This window comes from Narcine bancroftii, chromosome 1 (assembly GCF_036971445.1).
Source record: "Narcine bancroftii isolate sNarBan1 chromosome 1, sNarBan1.hap1, whole genome shotgun sequence".
In the NCBI taxonomy this organism is placed as follows: Eukaryota; Metazoa; Chordata; class Chondrichthyes; order Torpediniformes; family Narcinidae; genus Narcine; species Narcine bancroftii.
In genome coordinates this window covers 130,950,442-130,972,919 of record NC_091469.1, presented here as the reverse complement: position 1 = coordinate 130,972,919, position 22,478 = coordinate 130,950,442, and the positions used below count along the sequence as shown (strand labels likewise).

General features: G+C 38.9%; 1 protein-coding gene and 1 long non-coding RNA gene across 7 annotated transcripts in view; one reads left to right on the top strand and one right to left on the bottom strand.

Annotated features, from left to right (window-relative positions):
- snx25 (sorting nexin 25) overlaps positions 1-22,478 on the top strand; it is a 367,103-nt gene that overhangs the window by 161,615 nt on the left and 183,010 nt on the right. For all 6 annotated transcript variants that reach the window (XM_069939621.1, XM_069939646.1, XM_069939613.1 and 3 more), the window contains exon 6: positions 15,379-15,449. In XM_069939621.1, the coding sequence (XP_069795722.1) occupies positions 15,379-15,449 (71 nt within the window). The remainder of the gene's footprint in view (positions 1-15,378; positions 15,450-22,478) is intronic.
- The window catches only part of LOC138764183 (uncharacterized), a 56,455-nt gene that overhangs the window by 8,524 nt on the left and 25,453 nt on the right, over positions 1-22,478 (bottom strand). The gene's annotated exons all lie outside the window — the stretch shown is intronic.

Sequence of the window (22,478 nt, the reverse complement as noted above, 5' to 3'; positions counted from 1 at the left end):
TTTCTTCCAATGGGATACATTTATTCATTTCCATGTACCATTGCTGTATTCTCAGGCTCTCTTCCATTTTTCAAGTTGACATTATACATTTTTTTTATCTGTTTAACTTAGAAGAAAGATCTCTGGATTTTTTGGTATGTTATTTTTTGTGATTTTATTTAATATCTGATTTAGATCTTCCCAAAACATTTTCACTTTCTCACATGCCCAAATTGCATGTACTGTTGTTCCCATTTCCTTCTTACAGCGAAATCATCTATCTGATAATGTTGGATCCCATTTTTAAAAATTTTGGGGCATGATATATAACCTGTGTAACCAATTATACTGTATAATGCGTAACCTTGTGTTTATTATATTCTTCATAGTTCCAGAACATAACTTTTCCCATGTTTCATTTTTTATCTTTATGTTTAAATCCTTTTCCCACTTTTGTATAGGTTTATAGCTTATTTCATCATTTTCCTTATCTTGCAGTTTAATGTACATGTGTGGCGGCACACGACAAGGCAGGCGAACTAGCCCTGCTTGTAAGCCACATGGCGGGGCAGCTGGCCAAAATGGCGCTGTCAGGGGTTTTCCTTCCTTCCAGCTCGGGGCTCAGAAACTCAAGTGGGGACCACATGACGCCCGGATAACGTCCGCGCCCTTCAGTGCGGTTCACAGCCAGGTCCAGCCTGGGAGTATAAGTGCAGCCCAGCAGGCTGCAATAAACTAGTCTGTTCACTGAGCTCAACACGTCTGGTTGCATGTGTTATTGCAGGAGCAGTGTAGCCGCCGCTATACATGCTCGTTATAAATCTTTTAATTATCATTGTGTCTGTAATCACATATTCAAAGCTGCTTTCTTCTGGTAATCTCAGTCTGTTTCCCAATTTTTCCTTTAAATAAGCTTTAAATTGATGATATGCAAACATTGTACCATGAGTTATTCCATATTTGTACTTCAACTGTTCAAATGTTAATAAATTATTTCCAATAAAACAATTTTCTATTCTTTTGATTCCTTTTCTCTCCCATTCTCTAAAGGAAAGATTATCTCTTGTAAAAGGGATTAGTGGGTTTGTGTCAATAACAATTTTCGTATTTGGTAATTTGTTTTTTTTCCTTTCTTAGTGGATCTTCTTCCATATATTAAGTAAATGATGCAAAACTGGTGAGCTTTTATATTGCACCAGCTTTTCATCCCACTTATAAAGTATATATTCTGGTACCTTCTCTATTTTATCTAGTTCTATCTTAGTCCAGTCTGGTTTTTCCCTTTTCTGGTAAAAATCTGATAAATACCTTAATTGTATGGCTCTATAATAATTTTTAAAGTTTGGTAACTGCAAACCACCTTGGTTGTTCCTCTCTGTTAATTTATCCAACGCTATCCTCGGTTTCTCCTCTTTTCCACAAGAATTTCATTATTATTCTCTTTAGTTCAAGAATTTCTCTGTTAAGGGAATTGGCAACGATTGAAATAAATATTGTATCCTTGGGAAGACAATCATTTTAATGGAATTTACCCTCCCTATCAACATTAGTGGTAATTCTTTTCAATGTTCTAAGTCTTCCTGCAATTTCTTTATTAGTGGCTGATAATTTAGTTTGTACAGGTGGCTTAAGTTACTATCTAACCTGATACTTAGGTATCGGATTGCTTGTGTTTGCCATTTAAATGGTGATTCTTTTTTAAATTCTGTATAATCTGCGTTACTCATTGGCATCACTTCACTTTAATTTGCGTTGATCTTGTACCCCAATATTTCTCCATACTCCTTCAATTTCTTATGTAATTCTTTTATTGATATTTCTGGTTCTGTTAAATATACTATGATGCCATCTGCAAATAAACTGATTTTATACTCCTTTATTTTTATTCCTTTTATTTTATTTTCTGTTCTCATCAGTTCTGCCAATGGTTCTATTGCTAAAGCGAACAGTGAGGGGGATAATGGACATTCCTATCAAGTTGACTTACTTAATTTAAATTGGTTCGATAGATATCCATTTACTGTTACCTTCGCCAATGGTCCATTATATAATGCTTTAATCCAATTAATATATTTTTCTGGTAGATTGAACCTTTGTAATGCTTTAAATAAATAATTCCATTCTACTTTGTCAAAGGGTTTTTCTGCATCTAAAGCAACAGCCACTGTTGGCTTCTTATTTCCTTGAACTGCATGAATTAGATTAATAAGTTTACAGACATTAACCTCTGTTCATCATTTCTTAATAAATCCAGTTTGATCTTGTTTTACTATTTTAGGTACACAATTGGCCAATCTGTTTGCTAATAATTTCGCTATTATCTTATAACCTGAGTTAAGTAGAGATATTGGTCTATACGATGCTGGTGTTTGTGGATTCTTCCCCGTCTTTGGTATTACTGTCATTATTTCTGTCTCACATGAATCTGGAAAGTTTTGTGTTTCTTCTATCTGGTTCATTACTTCCAGGAGAGGAGGAATTAATAACTCTTTAAATGTTTTATAGAATTCTATTGGGAATCCATCCTCTCCAGGCGTTTTATTGTTCAGCTGCTTTTTTAATATATCCTGTACCTAGTCTATTTCAAATGGTTTTATCAGTTTGTTTTGTTCCTCTTGCAATTTTGGCAGTTCAATTTTAGCTAAAAACTCTTCTATTTTATCATCTTTCCCTCGTTCTCAGTTTTGATATAATTGTTCATAAAATTCCTTTAAGTTCTCATTAATCTCCATTGGATTATATGTAATTTGTTTGTCCTTTTTCCTTGATGTCAATACAGTTCTTTTAGCTTGTTCTGTTTTAAGTTGCCAGACTAATATTTTATGTGTTTTTTCTCCCAGTTCAGTTTATTTTCATTATGTTCTTTTCCACCTTGTACGTTTGTAATGTTTCATATTTTATTTTTTTGTTCGCCAATTCTCTCCATTTCATTATATCTTCCCTTTTTACTAGTTCCTTTTCTGTACTTACTATCTCACTTTCCAACTGGTCTATTTCCCTATTGTAGTCCTTAATTACACAACCTATTACCTGCCCTCAAATGAAGGCTTTCATTGCGTCCCATAATACAAATTTGTCTTTCACTGATTCTGTATTTATTTCAAAATATGTTTTAATTTGGCATTCACTAAACTCTCTACGTGGCATGCCTTTACGTGGCATGGAGTTTAACCTCCATCTGTATGTTCTTGGTGGAATGTCCTCCAGTTCTATTGCTAATAACAGGGGTGAATGATCAGATAATAACCTAGTTTTATATTCAGTTTTCCTAACTCTCCCTTGAATATGGGCCGACAACAAAAACATATCAATTCTTGAGTATGTTTTATGCCTACTCGAATAATATGAATATTCCTTCTCTCTTGGGTGTTGCCTCCTACATATATCCATAAGTTTCATTTCCTGCATTGATTTAACCGTAAATTTGGCCACTTTATTCTTTTTACTAGTCTTTTGTCCAGTTTTGTCCAACATTGGATCCAAATTAAGGTTAAAATTCTCTCGTATCAATATATTTCCTTGTGTATCTACAATCTTCAAAAAAATATCTTGCATAAACTTTTGAACCTCCTCATTAGGTGCATATATATATATAGAGCAAATTCCAAAATTCTGAATATATCTGACATTTTATCATTACATACCTCCCTGCTGGATCTATTATTTCCTCCTCTATTTTGATTGGTACATTTTTATTAATTAATATAGCTACACCTCTAGCTTTTGAACTATATGATGCTGCCGCTACGTGTCTCTTTAATTTGTTATGTTCCACTTCAGTTAGATGCGTTTCCTGCACACAAATGCTATATCTATTTTTTTTTCAGTAAATTTAATAGCCTCTTCCTTTTAATTTGATTATGTATTCCTTTAATGTTTATAGTTATATAGTTCAACATTGCCATCTCATATCTTGTTTACACCTCATTTCCGCTTCCTCACTACCACCATCCCCCTTTTCCGCCTTTTCATCTCTCCATTTTCCCTTTTTAAACTCAATGTAGGACAACACATTTAAAACATAAAATACTCGAACAACTCCCACATCCAATATTCCCTTAACCTCAAATATCCCCCCCTCTCTGATTTGCCCCTTATCCCTTGCTGGGCAACCACAACTCCCCTTTCCATTTGGATTGCAAACCTGCTCGCAAGCCTCAACTGATTTCGCAGTGACAGTTATTCTCTCCTCCCCAAACCCCCCAGAAAACACTTTTTATTACACATATAATGAAGTTTTTCACTTTTTTTCCCACTCACTTCCTTCCTTCCCTTCTCTTTCCCTTCTTTAGTTCTTTACATATACATTATTTTTACATCTTTATATGTATTTCGCCATTGTTCTTCGATCTTGTTACATTTCTTAATTTCTCCTTCTGTCCTGCAAGCGTTCTGCAAATTCTTGTGCTTCCTCTGGATCCAAGAACAGTCTGTTTTACTCCCCGGGGATAAATATTTTAAGCACAACTGGATGTCTTAACTTGAATTTATAACCTTTTTTCCATAGGATCGACTTTGCTGTATTAAACTCCTTCCTCTTCTTTAAGAGTTCAAAACTTATGTCTGGGTAAAAAAATATTTTTTGACCCTTGTATTCCAATGGTTTATTGTCTTCTCTAATTTTATTTCTTGCCCGCTCCAGTATATTTTCTATTGTTGTATATCTCAAAAATTTTACTAAAATGGTTCTTGGTTTTTGATGTGTCTGTGGTTTCGGAGCTAGTGTTCTGTGTGCCCTTTCTATTTCCATTCCTTCCTGCATTTCTGTCGTTCCCAGGACCTTTGGGATCCATTCTTTTATAAATTCCTTCATATCTGTGCCTTCTTCATGTTCCTTTAGGCCCACTATTTTTGTTTCTTTGACTACTATAATTTTGCAATATATCAATTTTCTGAGCTAACAACTCTTGTGTCTCTTTAATTTTTTCATCACTTTCTTCTAATTTTCCTCTTATGTCATTTATTTCCATTTCTACATCCGTTTCTCGTTCTTCCATATTTTGTACTCTTTTCCCTATTTCTCTCATGACTAGCTCTAATCTTTGCATCTTATCTTCTGTTCTTTTCATTTTTCTTTTAATTGCCCTAAATTCTAATGACAACCATTCTTTTAATGCTATCATTTGTTCTTCAAAAAAAAACTTTATATTCTGTCCATCTGTTTTACCTTCTACCTTTTACCTCTGTGAAGATCTTGGTCTTCTTCTTCCTCTTCTTCTGTGTCTGTACCTGTGTCTGTCTTCTTCTTCTCTTCTTTGTATCTGTGTCTGTTCTGATTTTTCTGATGAGTAGCTTGCCTCACTTTGTTGGGTCTCTTCTTGCTTGGCCTCTTGCTGTTGGTCCTCTTCTTCTGAGCTGCTCATCTGTTGAGCCTCCTGCTGCTGCTCCTCTTTCCTTTCACCCCGTTGACTTTCTTTCTCACCTGGTACTTCACTCCCTCTCCTCCTGGTTTCCTCATCTTCCAGCTGAGAGCCCTGGTGTCGGGCATCCCTCAGCTGGTCGCGCTGTGGTTGCCTGCTCTTCGGCTGAGCCCCCCTCCCGTCAGTGTTTTCTTTTACCTTTGATTGCGGCTCTTCACGCATGCACGTGTTGCGCACTTTTGTTTGGCTCAGAGAGCCATTTTTGCAGTCCACCGGTCGGGGGGGGGAGGGGGTTGCGACTCCGTGGGGCCATCACCAACCTCTGAGATCGGGTGCTCTTCTCCACCACGGCTCCCTGTTCCTGCATGCAGGTAAGGCCTTCTCCTTTCTTTTCAAGTGTCTTTTTTTTTTCCTGTTTTTACCTTTTCCTTCTTAGGTGCCAATTTCTTTCTCTTCTCTGCAACTTTGTCTTTTATTTCTTATATTTTGTATTTATTGAACTTTTTTTCTTCTTTTCTGGAGAAGGCTGGTTTTACCCTACTGGCCACTACTCCATCACATGACTCCTCCCAGACTGATTCTTGAGATGAAGTGGTTGGCCCTTTAAGGAAAGATTTGGTCACCTGGCACTATACTTGCTGCAGTTTAGAAGAGTGAGAAGGGATCCTATAGAAACATAAAATTATGAAAGGGACAGATGAGGTGGAAGCAGGTAAGTTTTTTTCACTGGCAGGTGAGACTACCACTATAATACATAGACTCAAGATTCAGAGACTTTAGGCATTTGAGGAGGAACTGCTTCTCTGGCGAGTACTGACTTTGTAATATTTTCTGCCCAAGGAAGCAGCTGAAGATGCCTCATTGAATGTATTTAAGATATGTATTTGAATAGAGGAATTAAGGGTTATAGAGAATTGGCGGGTAAGTGGAGCAGAGTGTGCGGTCAGATCCACCGGGATCTTATTGAATTATTGTCCAGATTTGGTGGACCAGATGGCCTCCTCCTGATGTTATTTTGGTGAATGTTGCATATTGTAAAACTATACTCCTGAAAATCTTTCAATAAGGTTTAAATTTAATTCTTACAAAGTGACTTCTGGATTTTGAATGAGAAAATCAATGATTTGGACCATAATACATAGGAGCGGGAATAGACTATTCATCCCATCGAGTCTGCCCTGGCATTCAATCATGAGTTGATCCATTCTCTCACTCAACCCTGGCATTCTCCCCATAGCCTTTGATGCCCTGGATAATCAAAAAGCTATTGATCTCTGCCTTAAATACATACACCCAATGACTTGGCAATGAATTCCACAGATTCACCAACCACTGTCTAAAGAAATTTTTCCACCTCTCTATTCTAAATGGACGCCCTTCAATCCTGAAGTTGTGCTGTCTTGTCTTAAACTTTCCTACCATCTAAACTCTCCACGGTTTTTAATATTTGAACTGATTCAATGAAATCCCTCCTCATTCTCCTAAATTCCAATGAGTACTGGCCAATATGATAATGCTTTTATTCCTGGAAGCATTCTTGTGAATCTCCTCTGAACCTTCTTTAACTTCAGCAAATCCTTTCTTAAATGAGGAGCCCAAAACTGCTCACAATGCTCCAAGTGAGGTCTCACCAGTGCCTTATAAAGCCTCAACATCACATCCCTCCTCTTTTATTCTATTCCTCTTGAAATGAATGTCAGCATTGCATTCGCCTGCTTCACCATCATCTCAACCTGCACATTTACCTACAGGGCATCCTGAACGAAGACTCTGGGTCCCTTTATATCTGGGAGTTTTCAATTTTCTCCCCATTTGGGAAACAGTCTGCCCATTTATTTCTTCTAACAAAGTGCGTCCCAATTCTCTTCCCATTCTTCTAATCTCTCAGTCCTTCTGCAGCTTCCCTGTTTCCTCCATGCTACGTGCTCCTCCACCTATCTTCATATCATCTGCAAACTTGACCAAAAAGCCATACATTCTATAATTTAAATCAGCCATCTCAATGGGGGCCCAACAGGCTCCCTGTGGGCCACAGTACATTTAAGTGTAAAAGCCTTGTTTTCTTTCCATCTCATGTTTTTAATGTAATTGATATAGGAGAAATACAGAAAAAAAAAACAAAACTTCACATCTTCACAGTGAAGGGGACCATAAACTTTGAGCACAGTCCGAGGGGGACCATAGCTGAAAACAAATTTGAGAATGGCTGATTAAAATTATTGATGTGCAACAGATAAAGAAGCGACCCTTATACTGACTCCTGTGAAACACCACCAGCAATTGACAGCCAACCAGAATATAATCCCTGTATTCTGACTCTTTGCTTCTTACCAATCAGCCAATGTTCTGCCCACGCTTGTGTTTTTCCTATTTGCCATGGGCTCTTATTTTGTTAAGCAGCCTCATGTGTGGCACATACTTACAGACTTTCTGCAAATCCAAATCCAAAACATCCATAACTTCTCCTTTAACTAGCCTGCTTGTCACTTCTTCAAAGAATTCCATTAGGTTTGTAAAGCTAGATTTTCCCTTATGGAAACCATAAGTACTTTGTAACTTGATCCTTGTCAATCAACTCCAAAATCTTCCCAGCCATTGATGTTAGACTAACTGGCCTACAAGTTCCTTTCTGCTTCCTCCCACCCTTTTTTTTTAAATTTTTTATTTTTCACACCATAAATCACATTAGCCATGATATACACTATTTCTTTTTCACACATATACAGTGACTTTTTCTCCCCCCCCACCCTCCTCCCAAGCCACCCCCCCCACCCCCCCTCTCATCCATTTTAGGTATACAATCTAGGTTGCATTAAGCCAGTCAGACAATGTTGTCATTCAACAAAAATACACCAGAAATTCTACTGAGTCCATTCTTTTCTTTCCTTCTCCTTCTATCAACTTAGGTAATGTTTGTCCCCGGTAGGTTTTCGCTATTGTATTTAATTTAAGGCTCCTATACTTGTTCGAATATTTCAATATTATTTCTTAACCTATATGTTATTTTTTCTAATTGGAATACATTTATTCATTTAAATTTAGTAGTTTCTTCCTTTTAATTTGGTTATGTATTCCATTAATATTTAAAGTCATATAATTCAGCGTAGCCCTTTTATATTTTGTTTATCTTCTCTTTCCGTTTTTCCATCATTACCTTTCCTCCTTTTCCATTTCTGTTTTCTTATTTTCAACTCTTTATAAGACAACATTCCTACAACATCCAACATTTTCCTTATTCTCCTATTTCTATCTTATTTATCCCCAATCTCCCCTTCCCCTCCTGAGTTGTCCTTTATCCCTTGTCGGACAACCACATCTCCCCTCTCCATTTGGATTTGCGAATCCACTCGCAAGCGTCAACTGATTTTGCAGTGACCGCTATTTCCCCCCACCCCGCCCCCCCAGAAAAGATTTCACTTTTCATATGTCACAAAGGTCACTCTTTTAATTCCCTCCTTATTCTCTCTATTCCATTACCTTCCCTTATTAATTCTTGTCTATACTATCTATATTTTCCTCTAAGTACAGATACATTCACGTATGCACATTGTCTCTATTCACTCTTATACCTCTTTACCCGCATACATATCAATCGTGATCATTTTTACTCTCATTACCCGTCTTCATCCCTCAGTCTATTTTTGTCTTTACCCACATACATATCAATCGTGATCATTTTTACTCTCATTACCCGTCTTCCTCCCTCAGTCTATTTTTGTAATTGTTCTGCAAATGTTCGTGCTTCTTCTGGATCCGAGAATAGTCTGTTTTGTTGTCCTGGAATAAATATTTTCAATACCGTTGGATGCTTTAGTATAAATTTATACCCTTTCTTCCATAAAATCGCCTTTGCTGTATTGAACTCTTTTCTCTTCTTTAGGAGTTCAAAACTTATATCTGGATAAATGAAGATTTTTTGCCCTTTATACTCCAGTGGTTTGTTGCCCTCTCTTACTTTTTCCATTGTCTTCTCCAGTACCTTTTCTCTTGTAGTATATCTTAGGAATTTTACTACAATAGATCTTGGTTTTTGTTGTGGTTGTGGTTTAGAGGCCAATGCTCTATGTGCCCTTTCTATTTCCATTTCTTGCTGTAGTTCTGGACATCCTAGGGTCTTAGGGATCCACTCTTTTATAAACTCCCTCATATTCTTGCCTTCTTCATCTTCCTTAAGGCCCACTATCTTTATGTTATTTCTTCTGTTATAATTTTCCATTGTATCTATTTTTTGAGCTAGTAGTTCTTGTGTCTCTTTAGTTTTTTTATTAGATTCCTCCAATTTCTTTTTTAAGTCTTCTACCTCCGTTTCTGCTGCTACTGCCCGCTCTTCCATCTTGTCCATTTTCTTTCCCATTTCTGTTAAGGTCATCTCTATTTTATTCATTTTCTCTTCTGTGTTGTTTATTCTTTTTCTTAAATCATTAAATTCCTGTGTTTGAAATTCTTTAAATGACTCCATGTATCCTTTAATAAGAGAAAGTATATCCTTTATCTTGCCTTTCCCTTCTTCTTCTATTTCACTGTACTCTTCCTCTTCCTCTTCTTCCTCTGGGTTGGCCATCTGTTGTTTCTTTGTTGCCCTTTTCTTCTCTTCTTTCTTGTTTTCATTGTCTTCTGTGGTCTCTTCTTGCTGCAGGTGTTCTGCAGCTGTCGTTGCCGGCTGTGGAGATCGACTCCCCAGCTGGTCCCCCCTCCCGTCGGTGTGTTCTTTTTCATTCGCATCGCGCATGCGCGAAACTTCGCGCATGCGCGGTTGCGCACTTTTGCTCGGCTCTGCGAGCCATTTTTGTAGTCCATTATTTACCGACCTGAGGGAGCGGGTTTCTCTCTCCGCAGCGGGCCTCTTCGGACAGGTAAGGCCTTCACCTTTTTCCTCCTTTGTCTTCTCTTCCTCTCTTCTTACCGTTGCTTTCGACTTTTCTTTTTTTGTCGCCATCTTCTTTCCACCTTTATACTCACTTTTCTGTAACTTTTATTTCTGTGCCTTTGTGTTTTCCTTTGTTTTTCCCGACTTTTCTGGAGAGGGCTGGAGTTCACCGTCCGGCCACTACTCCATCACGTGACTCCTCTCCTCCCACCCTTCTTGAATAGTGAAGTGACATTTGCAAATTTTCAGCCTTCCTGAATCTGTTGATTCCTGAAAGATCATTATCTATGCTTCCACCATCTCTACCATTACTTCTTTTGGAAACTGAAAGTGCAATCCATCTGCTTCAGGAGACTCATCCACACTTAGACTTTTCAGCTTTCTGAGCACCTTCTCCCTTGAAATAGTAATTGCACTTACTTCCCTGCCCTGATACCCTTAGACATCCAGCACACTGACAATGTCTTCCACAGTGAAGACTGATGCAAAATGCTCATTTAGTTCCTCTGCCATCTCCTTGTCTCCCATTATTATTCGTCAAGTGTCATTCTCTCGTGGTCCTATAATCTTTTAAAATTTATTTAAATTTAAAAAATTTAGACGAACAACAAGGTAACAGGCCATTTCGGCCCACAAGTTTATGCTGCCCAATTACACACAATTAACCTACATCCTTAGTACATTTCAAACGGTGGGAGGAAATTAGAACCCCCAGGGAAAAACCATGCAGACACGGGAAAATAACATACACACTCCTTACAAACAGCGCAGGATTCAAACCCTGGTCCTGATTGCTGGAGCTGTAACAGCGTTGCGCTAACCCCTACACTACCCATGTCCACTCTCACCTCTCTTTTATTCTTTATAAATTTAAAGCTTTTTGTATCTTCTGATTTTATTTGCTAGTCTACTTTCATACTTCATCTTTACCCTCCTTCTGAGTTTTTTAGTTGCCTTCTGCATGTTTTTTTTAAGAACATTCCAATCCTTTATCTTCTCACTAATTTTGCTTCCTTGTGTTCCCACTCTTTTGTATTTATGTTAGCTTTGACTTCCCTTGTCAACCACAGTTGTAACATTTTTCCATTCAAATATTTCCACGAATTTGATATGTATCTATCCTGCACTTCCTCATTTCTTGCAGAAACTACCCGTTGTTGCTATGCCATCCACTTTGGCCAGTTCCTCTCTCATGCCACTATAATTAGCCATTTTGTAGACATTCTACAAATTCTCTTTCTTGAGATCCAGTCCCAAAATGGTTTTCTGAATAGACTCGCATATTAAAATCCCCCATACTACCACAACATTGCCATAATTACTGTATAACTTATCCAAAGTGCTTAAAGCAGAGGTAGCCAAACGGTGGCCCCTGGGCCAACTGAGGACCGTTGTCCGTTTTTAAGTGGCTGTAAGAAAAACTAATGGCAAAGTTGCTTCTGGTGTGCACCTGCAGAGAGCAGGTAGCGAAGACTCAGTGCTCTCCCACAGAGTCCAACCACTCAGTCCGACTCCTATCATCTCAGTTCAGGCTTTAAGTGGCCTGTTGAAGAAGCTGACAGTGTTCAAAATTGCCGTGTTTAATATTGTTGGACCTGTGACTCCTTATATTTTTTGGTTTGCATCCCACAACCAAAAAGGTTTGGCCACCCCTGGATTAAGGTATATATAAACATGTCGTACACAAAATATCCTTTAGTCTGCCATAAGGCAGGCAAAGATTCACCATCAGCAAAAATTGCCCAGCGCCTCTTACAGTCAAAGAGAAGCAAAAGAGAGTCCTCCCCAGGGTCACTGAGTGTCCATGTATTCACCTCCAGCACTCCTTTAGCCTCCATAGCCACACAACCTTCAGTCTAAACCATTGTCAACCTGAGCTCCAGATCCAAACCTCTTACACAATCAGGAAGCCCTTGACACTGTCTGGCATCTCCGTTCTGATACTTGGTACCCCTTCAGACAATCTCCAGCAGTCCATAGCCTGGTGTGACTCCTTTGACTGCAGTAGCCAGCAGTCTGCGTGGGTTCCTCACCTTGAGTCACCAACAGCCTGCCACCTGTATGTTATTCAGCGACAAAGCCTCTTGCTAGACTGCTGCTGTGAGTACCATCCCATCTCCTCTGCTTCTCCTTTTCAAATGGGGGGGGGGGGTTTAATCTCCCTGTTTTCTGGTGCTCCGCATCAATCCTGTTTCCCCAGAGTTTGCAACCACTCAAGGCTGCTGCCGAACATAGGTGCTACCATCTTGGGACCAGACCGCAGAATTTTAAAATAAAGCACATTAGCTCCTTTAACGGTTAAAGCCAGCAGGGAGCCATTGGCAGTGTGACGGAGTGGTTGAACTCAGCGGAGGAGCCCTGTGTCTCCACTCCCTATTCTCCGCAAGTTCGCACCAGCAGCAATGCTGCCATTGACCATCTCAGATCTATGCACTAATTAAAAAAAAAACTCTGCCAGCATTTGGTTGCCCATCTCTAATTGCCCTTGAGAAGATGGTGGTGCACTCCCTTCTTGAACTTGCTGCATATACCTACAGTGCTATTTGGAAGGGAGTTGAAGCAAAAGCACAAAATTGTTTTCCTTTTGCCACATAATTGGAGTGTGACTTTCATGTACTTGTATTCAGATGGTTTGATATCAGTTTGGCTAGCTTGGAGATCATGTTCTGCTCCAAGGCAGTATGGTGAGTGCAGCAGTTAGCACAATGGTATTACAGCGTCAGGGGCCCAGGTTTGAAACCAGTGCTGGTTGTAAATGGTTTCACCTTCCACCTTGTGACCATGTGGGTTTATTCCAGGTGCTCAAGTTTCCTCCTACCCTCCAAAAACACACGGGGCTTGTGGGTTAATTGGTGTATTTTGGGCAGTGAGGACTCATGGACCGAAAAAGGCTGTTACTGAGCTGTATCTATAAAGTTAATGGACAAAATTCAAGTTCAACGTCATTGAAGTGCAATGGGAAAGTTTGTTTTGTGAGTAGTTTAGCTAGTCTACCGGCATCACCTACGGCTCCTAGAACGCTTCCACCAGCGTTGTCTCCGCTCCATCCTCAACATCCATTGGAGCGCTTTCATCCCTAACGTCGAAGTACTCGAGATGACAGAGGTCGACAGCATCGAGTCCACGCTGCTGAAGATCCAGCTGCGCTGGGTGGGTCACGTCTCCAGAATGGAGGACCATCGCCTTCCCAAGATCGTGTTATATGGCGAGCTCTCCACTGGCCACCGTGACAGAGGTGCACCAAAGAAGAGGTACAAGGACTGCCTAAAGAAATCTCTTGGTGCCTGCCACATTGACCACCGCCAGTGGGCTGATATTGCCTCAAACCGTGCATCTTGGCGCCTCACAATTTGGCGGGCAGCAACCTCCTTTGAAGAAGACCGCAGAGCCCACCTCACTGACAAAAGGCAAAGGAGGAAAAACCCAACACCCAACCCCAACCAACCAATTTTCCCCTGCAGCCGCTGCAACCGTGTCTGCCTGTCCCGCAACGGACTTGTCAGCCACAAATGAGCCTGCAGCTGACGTGGACTTTTACCCCCTCCATAAATCTTCATCCGCGAAGCCAAGCCAAAGAAGAATATAGTACAGAGTGCAGTTACAGAAATTGAACAGAAAGTAGAGAGCAAAGATAACACAATATTACTGGAGAGGCTGATAACGGCAGGAAAGGAACTGTCCTTGAATATGGTGATGTGTGATCTCGCCATATACTGTACTCACAAGATGCATTTATTTAATTTGGACATACAGCATGGTGACAGGCCCTTTTGGCCCACAAGCCTGTGCCACACAATTACACCCAATTAACAAATGTTACGAGCCCAAAGGACCCCAAAACTCGGGCAGCAATAGATATTCACCACGACAAATAGTTACTTAAACAAAAGTTGTTTTTAATTATCTTTAAACATGAAAACAGAATCTAACTTATCACTATTAACTTAACTAACCCAACTTAACCCCCTTCTAATTCTAAGTGCACGTATATGTAATGTGGATGTAAACTTAAGACAAGTTCTTTGAGAAGTGAGATTGAACTGTGAACATTCTTCCAAGTTCACTAGTTGCAGGCAATTCTTATAATGTACACAGAATTTAACATGCATAAGGTTCACTAGACTTTGGTGCTCGAAAAGTAAACGTTTACCGCTCAGGAAAGTTTTGTAGGTTTGCAGAGAGATATGTGTTGTTCCAGGATTTCCACAACTGAGGTACCACCATTAGTCACCTCAATGTCTTGCTGATGAAACTTTCCCCATCAGGGTTCTCCAGATGATAACCTCTTTCTTTCATGTTACCATAGAGATCCTTTCTGTTCCACTTATTCCAAGGGAAACATCAGACAGATAACACTTCCAGCCATCTGCCACTCTGGAGCTTCTGTTTCAATTCCAACAAGCTTCTCCTGGCTGACACTGTTCAGTCTCTCCCTCTCTCTGATATTCCAGCTGCCAGCCACATGTCCTTCTCTCTCTCACTCCTTCTCCAGCAAACAATAGGAGTCTGTCTTCTAGTCCATCTGCTGTTTTAGGTAAACAAACCTCTCAATGACCTCTGAGTGAGCACTTTGCAGAGAGGTCAAAAGCCTTGCAAAAAGGACTAACATAGACAATCTGATTCTTCCAAGACAATAGCCTATTCATTTCATAACATCATTTCAATTAGCACTGACTTGTGAAACGTGCATAGCATTCTCCAAGTTTCTGTAAAGTCACTGAATATGAATTCTTCAGTATTTCAAATATGATCTGTTTTAAAGTGTGTGTATGTATGTAAGTAAGCTATTCTAATTTTACCAATTTATCTCCCAAAAACATTTACAAATATTCCATCACAGTATGTCATAAATAGAGTGGTTGAAATGAGTTAATATATATTTGAATGCTATAATGGGGCGATAATGGATAGTTTACATTTCTGCTTTGTAATCTATTCTTGAACAGGGAAGCATATTTTTCTGTCCATGGATGTCTCAGTATATTTCATAATTGTAATTGATTCAATAATCTACATGATGTTTGTCTTCCATTTTTTTAAGCATGCGTTTTTGGATATTAGCACTATATTCTTGTGTTTGTGGTAGACTGTGTGTTTTTAACAAAATTACTTCCAGATTGTAAATGCAAGTGTTACAAGCCAAATGAATTAAAAATTCTGTTTCTTGAACAGATATCAAATTGTCGTCGAAATAATTCAAGCAACCACCATCAGTAGCTTGCCACAGATGAAGAAACCAAAAGGTAAGCTTTCCACAGAGTTCCTTCTTAATGCTCCTTATGATTAGCATTCTTTCACTGTGCAAGTTGCCTCGCAAGTTTTAGCTAACCTTCAATTTCTTGTCTGGTATTTGAGTTGGCTCAGCGTTTTAACAACATGAACAGAGCGAATATCAGTGTGATAATTTTTGGGCTGTTTTCACCTCTTTCCTTTCGATATACTCCCCTTAATATTCCCATCCTTCATAGGTGGACTGAGAGCTGGCATTGACCGATAGTGGTTATACGCCAATGGGTTGGCAGTGATTGTTATTCCAATGGATCATCCCAAAGTTGCATTGTTCATGTCTGCTACTGGCTAGTTCTATTGTGGGATCTCATCACTTGTTAAGGCTGAGTGAAAATTTGGTGTTTAGTCCAGTAACAGTGCTCAACTTGTGGTGTGGACAGTTAATCGAGCCCTTTGTTCACAGTTTGTGGGCTCTTTCTTTGAGTTGATTACAGTTAATTGCTTTGGTGCACTTTTATATCGATGCTGATATCCTGGGAGATGATTGTAATAGAAGGTTTTAAAACAACTCTAATGGAATTGTCAGCTTGCAGAGCTTAGCTTTGAGACCAGGCCTGCTTAAAAAAGCCAACTTGTCTGAAAAATACAAGAGAAAACACCAGAACATGTTGAGGTCTTGGGCCTTGAGATATGTAGAAGATAAATTTGATTGGAGAGCTGAACAGCGTGTGTTGTGCTTAATGTTGTGAATAAATCCATCTCTAATTCATCAACTTTGCCGTGTCATTTAACATTTCAGATTTATGGTCAGAGGAGGCTTTGGAGATTGATGATCTTCCAGAAATTGATAGACTCTGGAGAGATTCCAGAGGATTGTAAGGTCGCAAATGTGGTTCCGCTATTTAAGAAAGGTGGGAGACAGAAAAAAGGAAACTATAGGCCGATTAGTCTGATGTTGGTGGTTTGGAAGATATTAGAGTCGATCCTCAAGGATGAGGTGATGAAATACCTGGAGATGCATGACAAGATAAGTCCAAGTCAGCATGGATTTTTAAAAGGGTAGATCCTGCCTGACCAACCTATTAGAGTTTTTAAAAACAATCTCAAGTAGGTAGACAAAGGCTATGGATGTTATCTATTTAGATTTTCAAAAGGTGCCTCATTAAGATGAGGGGCCTTGGAATTACAGGGAAGTTCTTATGCTGGACAGAGAAGTGGCTGATAGGCAGGAAGCAAAGGGTTGAAATTAAGGGTTCTTGTTCTGTTTGGCTGCCTGTAACTAGTGGTGTTCTAATAAACTCTAATAGGTCATTTGGAAAAAGAAGATGAGCTGTGAGAGGAGATTAGCTAACAATATTTAAAACGATACTAAGAGTTTTTTCAAATATAGAAAATGATCCTGGGGAAATTGTAATGGGTTATAAAGAGATGGCAGAGGAACTTAATCAATATTTTATGTCTGCCTTCACCATGGAAGACGTTAGAAATATCCCGGACAGTCAGAAGCTTCAGGGAGTAGAGTTAGGCAAACTAAACGGATTAAAGTTTGATAAATCTCCCGGACGAGATGAGGTACATCCGTGGATTTTGAAAGAGATGGCTTTGGAGATTGTAGATCCGTTAGTGATGATCTTCCAGAAATCGATAGACTCTGGAGAGATTCCAGAGGATTGGAATGTCACAAATCTGGTTCCGCTGTTTAAAAAAGGTGGGAGACAGAGAAAAGGAAACTATAGGTCGATTAGTCTGACGTTGGTGGTTGGGAAGATATTAGAGTCGATCCTCAAGGATGAGGTGCATGACAGAATAGGTCCAAGTCAGCATGGCTTTTTAAAGGGTAGATCCTGCCTGACCAACCTATTGGAGTTTTTTGAAGAAATCTCAAATAGGATAGACAAAGGAGAGGTTATGGATGTTATTTATTTAGATTTTCAAAAGGCTTTCGATAAGGTGCCGCATATTAGGCTGCTAAATAAAATGAGGGCCAATGGAATTACAGGGAAGTTATTAAATTGTATAGGCAGGAAGCAAAGGGTTGAAATTAAGGGTTCCCATTCTGGATGGTTGCCCGTAACTAGTGGTGTTCTGCAGGGGTCGGTAATGGGGGCCACTGCTGTTTACAATTTATATTAATGATTTGGATTGTGGTATAAATAGTTTTGTGGCCAAATTTGCAGATGACACCAAGATAGGTGGTGGAGTAGGAAGTGTAGTAGAAGCCATAAAGTTGCAGAAGGAAATAGACACATTAGGAGACTGGGCAAAATTATGGCAGATGAGATTTAACATAGAGAAATGTACAGTTGTACATTTTGGCAGTGGAAATAAACAGGCAGAATACTATTTGGATGGGGTGAAAATTCAGACCTCGGATGTGCAAAGGGACCTGGGTGTCCTCATGCAGGGAAACCTAAAAGTTAAGGTCAGGTGAATTGGTAGTGGAGAAAGCGAATTCTATGTTGGCCTTCATTTAAAGAGGAATAGTGTACAAGAGTAAAGATGTGTTGATGAGACTCTATGGGGTACTGGTGAGGCCTCATTTGGAGCACTGTGTGCAGTTTTGGGCCCCCTATCTAAGAAAAGATGTGATGTTGTTGGAGAGGGTGGATGATTCCCGGAATGCAAAGGCTAATGTACAAGGAGCGTTTGGCAGCTCTTGGGTTGTATTCATTGAAGTATAGGAGAATGAGAGGAGATCTCATAAAGGCTTTTCGTATTTTGATATTTTGATAGGGTGGATACGGGTAAGATGTTTCCCTTGGTGGGTGAATCGAAGACTAGGGGTCATAGTCTGAAAATTAGAGGTTATCCATATAAAACAGAGATTAGGAAGAACTTCTTTAGCCAGAGGGTTGTGGATCTGTGGAACTCACTGCCACATACAGCAGTGGAAGCCAGATCACTGGGAGTATTTAAACAAGAAATAGACAAGTATCTCATTAGGGATATGAGAAAAAGGCCATAAATTTGAACTAGTGTAGAGTAGCTTAGTGTAGTTTAACAGAACAGACTGATGGGCCTAGTGGCCTCCTTCTGTTCCTTTGTCTTGTGATCTTGTGAGTTCTGTGGCTGTGGCAGAATTACCAATTATTGCTTGTGCAATAAAAACTGTGCTCAGCATATACATATAAACAAATAAAGAACTGTAAACCAATAATGAATGTAAACAAACTGTGCAATATAGAGAGATTTTTTAAAAAATCAATAAAGTCTTTAAATAAGTCCCTGATTGAGTTTCTTGTGGAGGAGTCTGATGGTGGAGGGGTAGCAACTGTTTCTGAACCAGGAGATGGAAGTCTTGTGGCACCTCTTTCCTGATGGCAGCAGTGAGAACCGAGCATATGCTGGGGGGATGTGGATCTCTGACGGCAGTGTTCCCTGCAGATACTTCTATAGTGGGTAGGGATTTGCTTGTGATACCCTGGGCTGTGTCCACTACCTTTTGCAGGGCTTTTAGCTCAGGGGTATTGGTGTTCCAGACCATGATGCAGCCAGTCAGCACGCTTTCCACCACACATCTGTAGGAATTTGTCAGGGTTTCTGGTGTCATACCAAACCTCCGTAACCTCCTGAGCAAGTAGAGGTGTTGACTTGCTTTCTTTACAATGCCATTAGAGTGTTGGATCCAGGAAAGATCTCTGAGATAGTGACTCCCAAGAACTTAAATTTGTTCATCCTCTCCACTTCTGATTTCTCCCAATTATCCCTGGATTGGTTTCCCCTTCCTGAAGTTAACAATCAGCTCCTTGGTTTTGGTGACATTGAATGTAAGGTTGTTGTTGGTGCACAATTCAGCCAAGTTTTCAATCTCCCTCCTGTATGGTGACTCATCCCCTTCCTTTACACAACCCATTACTATTATATCATCGGCAAATTTGTAGATGGTGTTATTGTCGTATCAAGTCACACATTCGTAGGTGTAAAGTGAATAGAGCAGGAGGGTAAGAATGTAGTCCTGTGGTGCTCTGGTCCTGATGGAAATTATAAAGGAGATGCTCTTACCAATCCTCACTGGTTGTGGTCTGGAGGTGAGGAAATCATGATCCCATAACACAGTGGGGTGTAGAGTCCCAGATCTTGGAGTTTGCTGATCAGTTTTGAGGGGATGATGGTGTTAAAAGCCCAACGGTAGTTGGCATTTAATAAATGTTTGTGGCTAAAGCGTATCTCGGCATGGTTAATGTAATGGTTAGCAGCAACCCAGGTGCTGTCTGTAAGGAGTTTGTATGTTTTCCCTGTGTCTGTGTGGGTTTCCTCTGGGTGTTCCCGTTTCCTCTCACATTCCAAAGACCTGCAAAGTAATTAGGCTAATTGGTCCTATAGGTGTATTTGGGCAGTGGGGTCTCATGGGCCAGAAGAAGCTTGTTACCATGCTGTATCACTAAAAATTACAATTTTAAAAGATGCTAAATAATAGAGTAGGCCATCTGGCCCATCAAGCCTACTCCTCCATTCAATAAAGATCATTGTTTATTTTAATATTTTTTTATTTTTCACACTGTGAACCAAATCATCCAAAATATACACAAATGTTTCTCATTAAATATACACAGTGGCATTTTCTCCCTTTCCCCCCCCCCCTCCACCACCATCCCTCCCCCCTTCCCACCCCATTCCAAAACCAATAAATATTCAACATATATAATACAATGAAACTATAAAACAATGTCTTCACACAATGAAAAATAAACAAGAAAAGTGCGTCATCTATTTTTAAACTGAATCAAGTCGTTTTGTCTTCTTATCATTTTAGTGGGTGGAGGTCCGAGGCAAGCCCTCTCTATTATGTTCCATGTATGGTTCCCAAATTTGTTCAAATAATGTGACTTTATTTTTTAAATTATACGTTATTTTCTTCCAATGGAATACATTTATTCATTTCTATGTACCATTGCTTTATTCTCAGGCTCTCTTCCATTTTCCAAGGTGACATTATACATTTTTTTGCTACTGCTCAGGGTATCATAATGAATCTTTTTTGTGCTTTATCCAATTTGAGGCCTAATTCCTTACTTCTTATGTAACTTAGAAGAAAGATCTCTGGATTTTTTGGTATGTTATTTTTTGTGATTTTATTTAATATCTGATTTAGATCTTCCCAAAACATTTTCACTTTCTCACATGCCAAAATTGCATGTACTGTTGTTCCCATTACCTTCCTTCAGTGAAAACATCTATCTGATAATGTTGGATCCCATTCTTTTAACTTTTGAGGTGTGATATATACCCTGTGTAACCAATTATACTGTATCATGCGTAACCTTGTGTTTATTATATTCTTCATAGTTCCAGAACATAACTTTTCCCATGTTTCATTTTTTATCTTTATGTTTAAATCCTTTTCCCACTTTTGTATAGGTTTATAGCTTATTTCATCATTTTCCTTCTCTTGCAGCTTGATGTACATGCTCGTTATAAATCTTGTAATATGTAATCACATATTCAAAGCTGCTTTCTTCTGGTAATCTCAGTCTGTTTCCCAATTTATCCTTTAAATAAGCTTTCAATTGATGATATGCAAACATTGTACCATGAGTTATTCCATGTTTGTACTTCAACTGTTCAAATGTTAATAAATTATTTCCCAAAAAACAATTTTCTATTCTTTTGATTCCTTTTCTCTCCCATTCTCTAAAGGAAAGATTATCTATTGTAAAAGGGATTAGTGGGTTTTGCGTCAATAACAATTTTGGTATTTGGTAATTCTTTTTTTTAGTTTCTAAATGGATCTTCTTCCATATATTGAGTAAATGATGCAGTACTGGTGAGCTTTTATAATGCACCAACTTTTCATCCCACTTATAAAATATATGTTCCGGTACCTTCTCCCCTATTTTATCTAGTTCTATCTTAGTCCAGTCTGTTTTTTTCTCTTGTCTGGTAAAAATCTGATAAATACCTTAATTGTGCGGCTCTATAATAATTTTTAAAGTTTGGTAACTGCAAACCACCTTGGTTGTCCCTCTCTGTTAATTTATCTAACGCTATCCTCGGTTTCTCCCCTTTTCCACAAGAATTTCCTTATTATTCTCTTTAGTTCATTCAAGAATTTCTCTGTTAAGGGAATTGGTAATGATTGAAGTAAGTATTGTATCCTTGGGAAGATATTCATTTTAAAGCAACTTACCCTCCCTCTCAATGTTAGCGGTAATTCTTTCCAATGTTCTAAGTCTTACTGCAATTTCATTATTAGTGGCTGATAATTTAGTTTGTACAGAATGATTAAGTTATTATCTAACCTAATACCTAGGTATCGGATTGCTTGTGTTTGCCATTTAAATGGTGATTCTTTTTTAAATTCTGTATAATCCGCATTACTCATTGGCATCGCTTCACTTTAATTTGCGTTGATCTTGTACCTCGATATTTCTCCATATTCCTTCAATTTCTTATGTAATTCTTTTATTGATATTTCTGGTTCTGTCAGGTATACTATGATGTCGTCTGCAAATAAGCTGATTTTATACTCTCCTTTATTTTTATCCCTTTTATTTTATTTTTTGTTCTTATCAGTTCTGCCAATGGTTCTATTGCTAAAGGGAATAGTGAGGGAGATAGTGGACATCCCTGTCTAGTTGACCTACTTAATTTAAATTAGCTCGATACATATCCATTTTCTGTCACCTTCGCCAATGGTCCATTATATAATGCTTTAATCCAATTAATATATTTTTCTGGTAGATTGAACCTCTGTAATACTTTAAATAAATAGTTCCACTCTACCCTGTCAAAGGGTTTTTCTGCGCCTAAAGCAACAGCCACTGTTGGCTTCTTATTTCCTTGAACTGCATGAATTGGATTAATAAGTTTGGAGACACTATCCGATGCTCATCTTTTCTTAATAAATCCAGATTCATCCTGTTTTACTATTTTTGGTACACAGTCGGCCAATCTGTTTGCTAATAGTTTTGCTAATATCTTATAATTTGAGTTAAGTAGACATATTGGTCTGTATGATGCTGGTGTTAGTGGATCCTTCCCCGTCTTTGGTATTACTGTAATTATTGTTGTCTTCCATGAATCTGGCAAGTTTTATGTTTCTT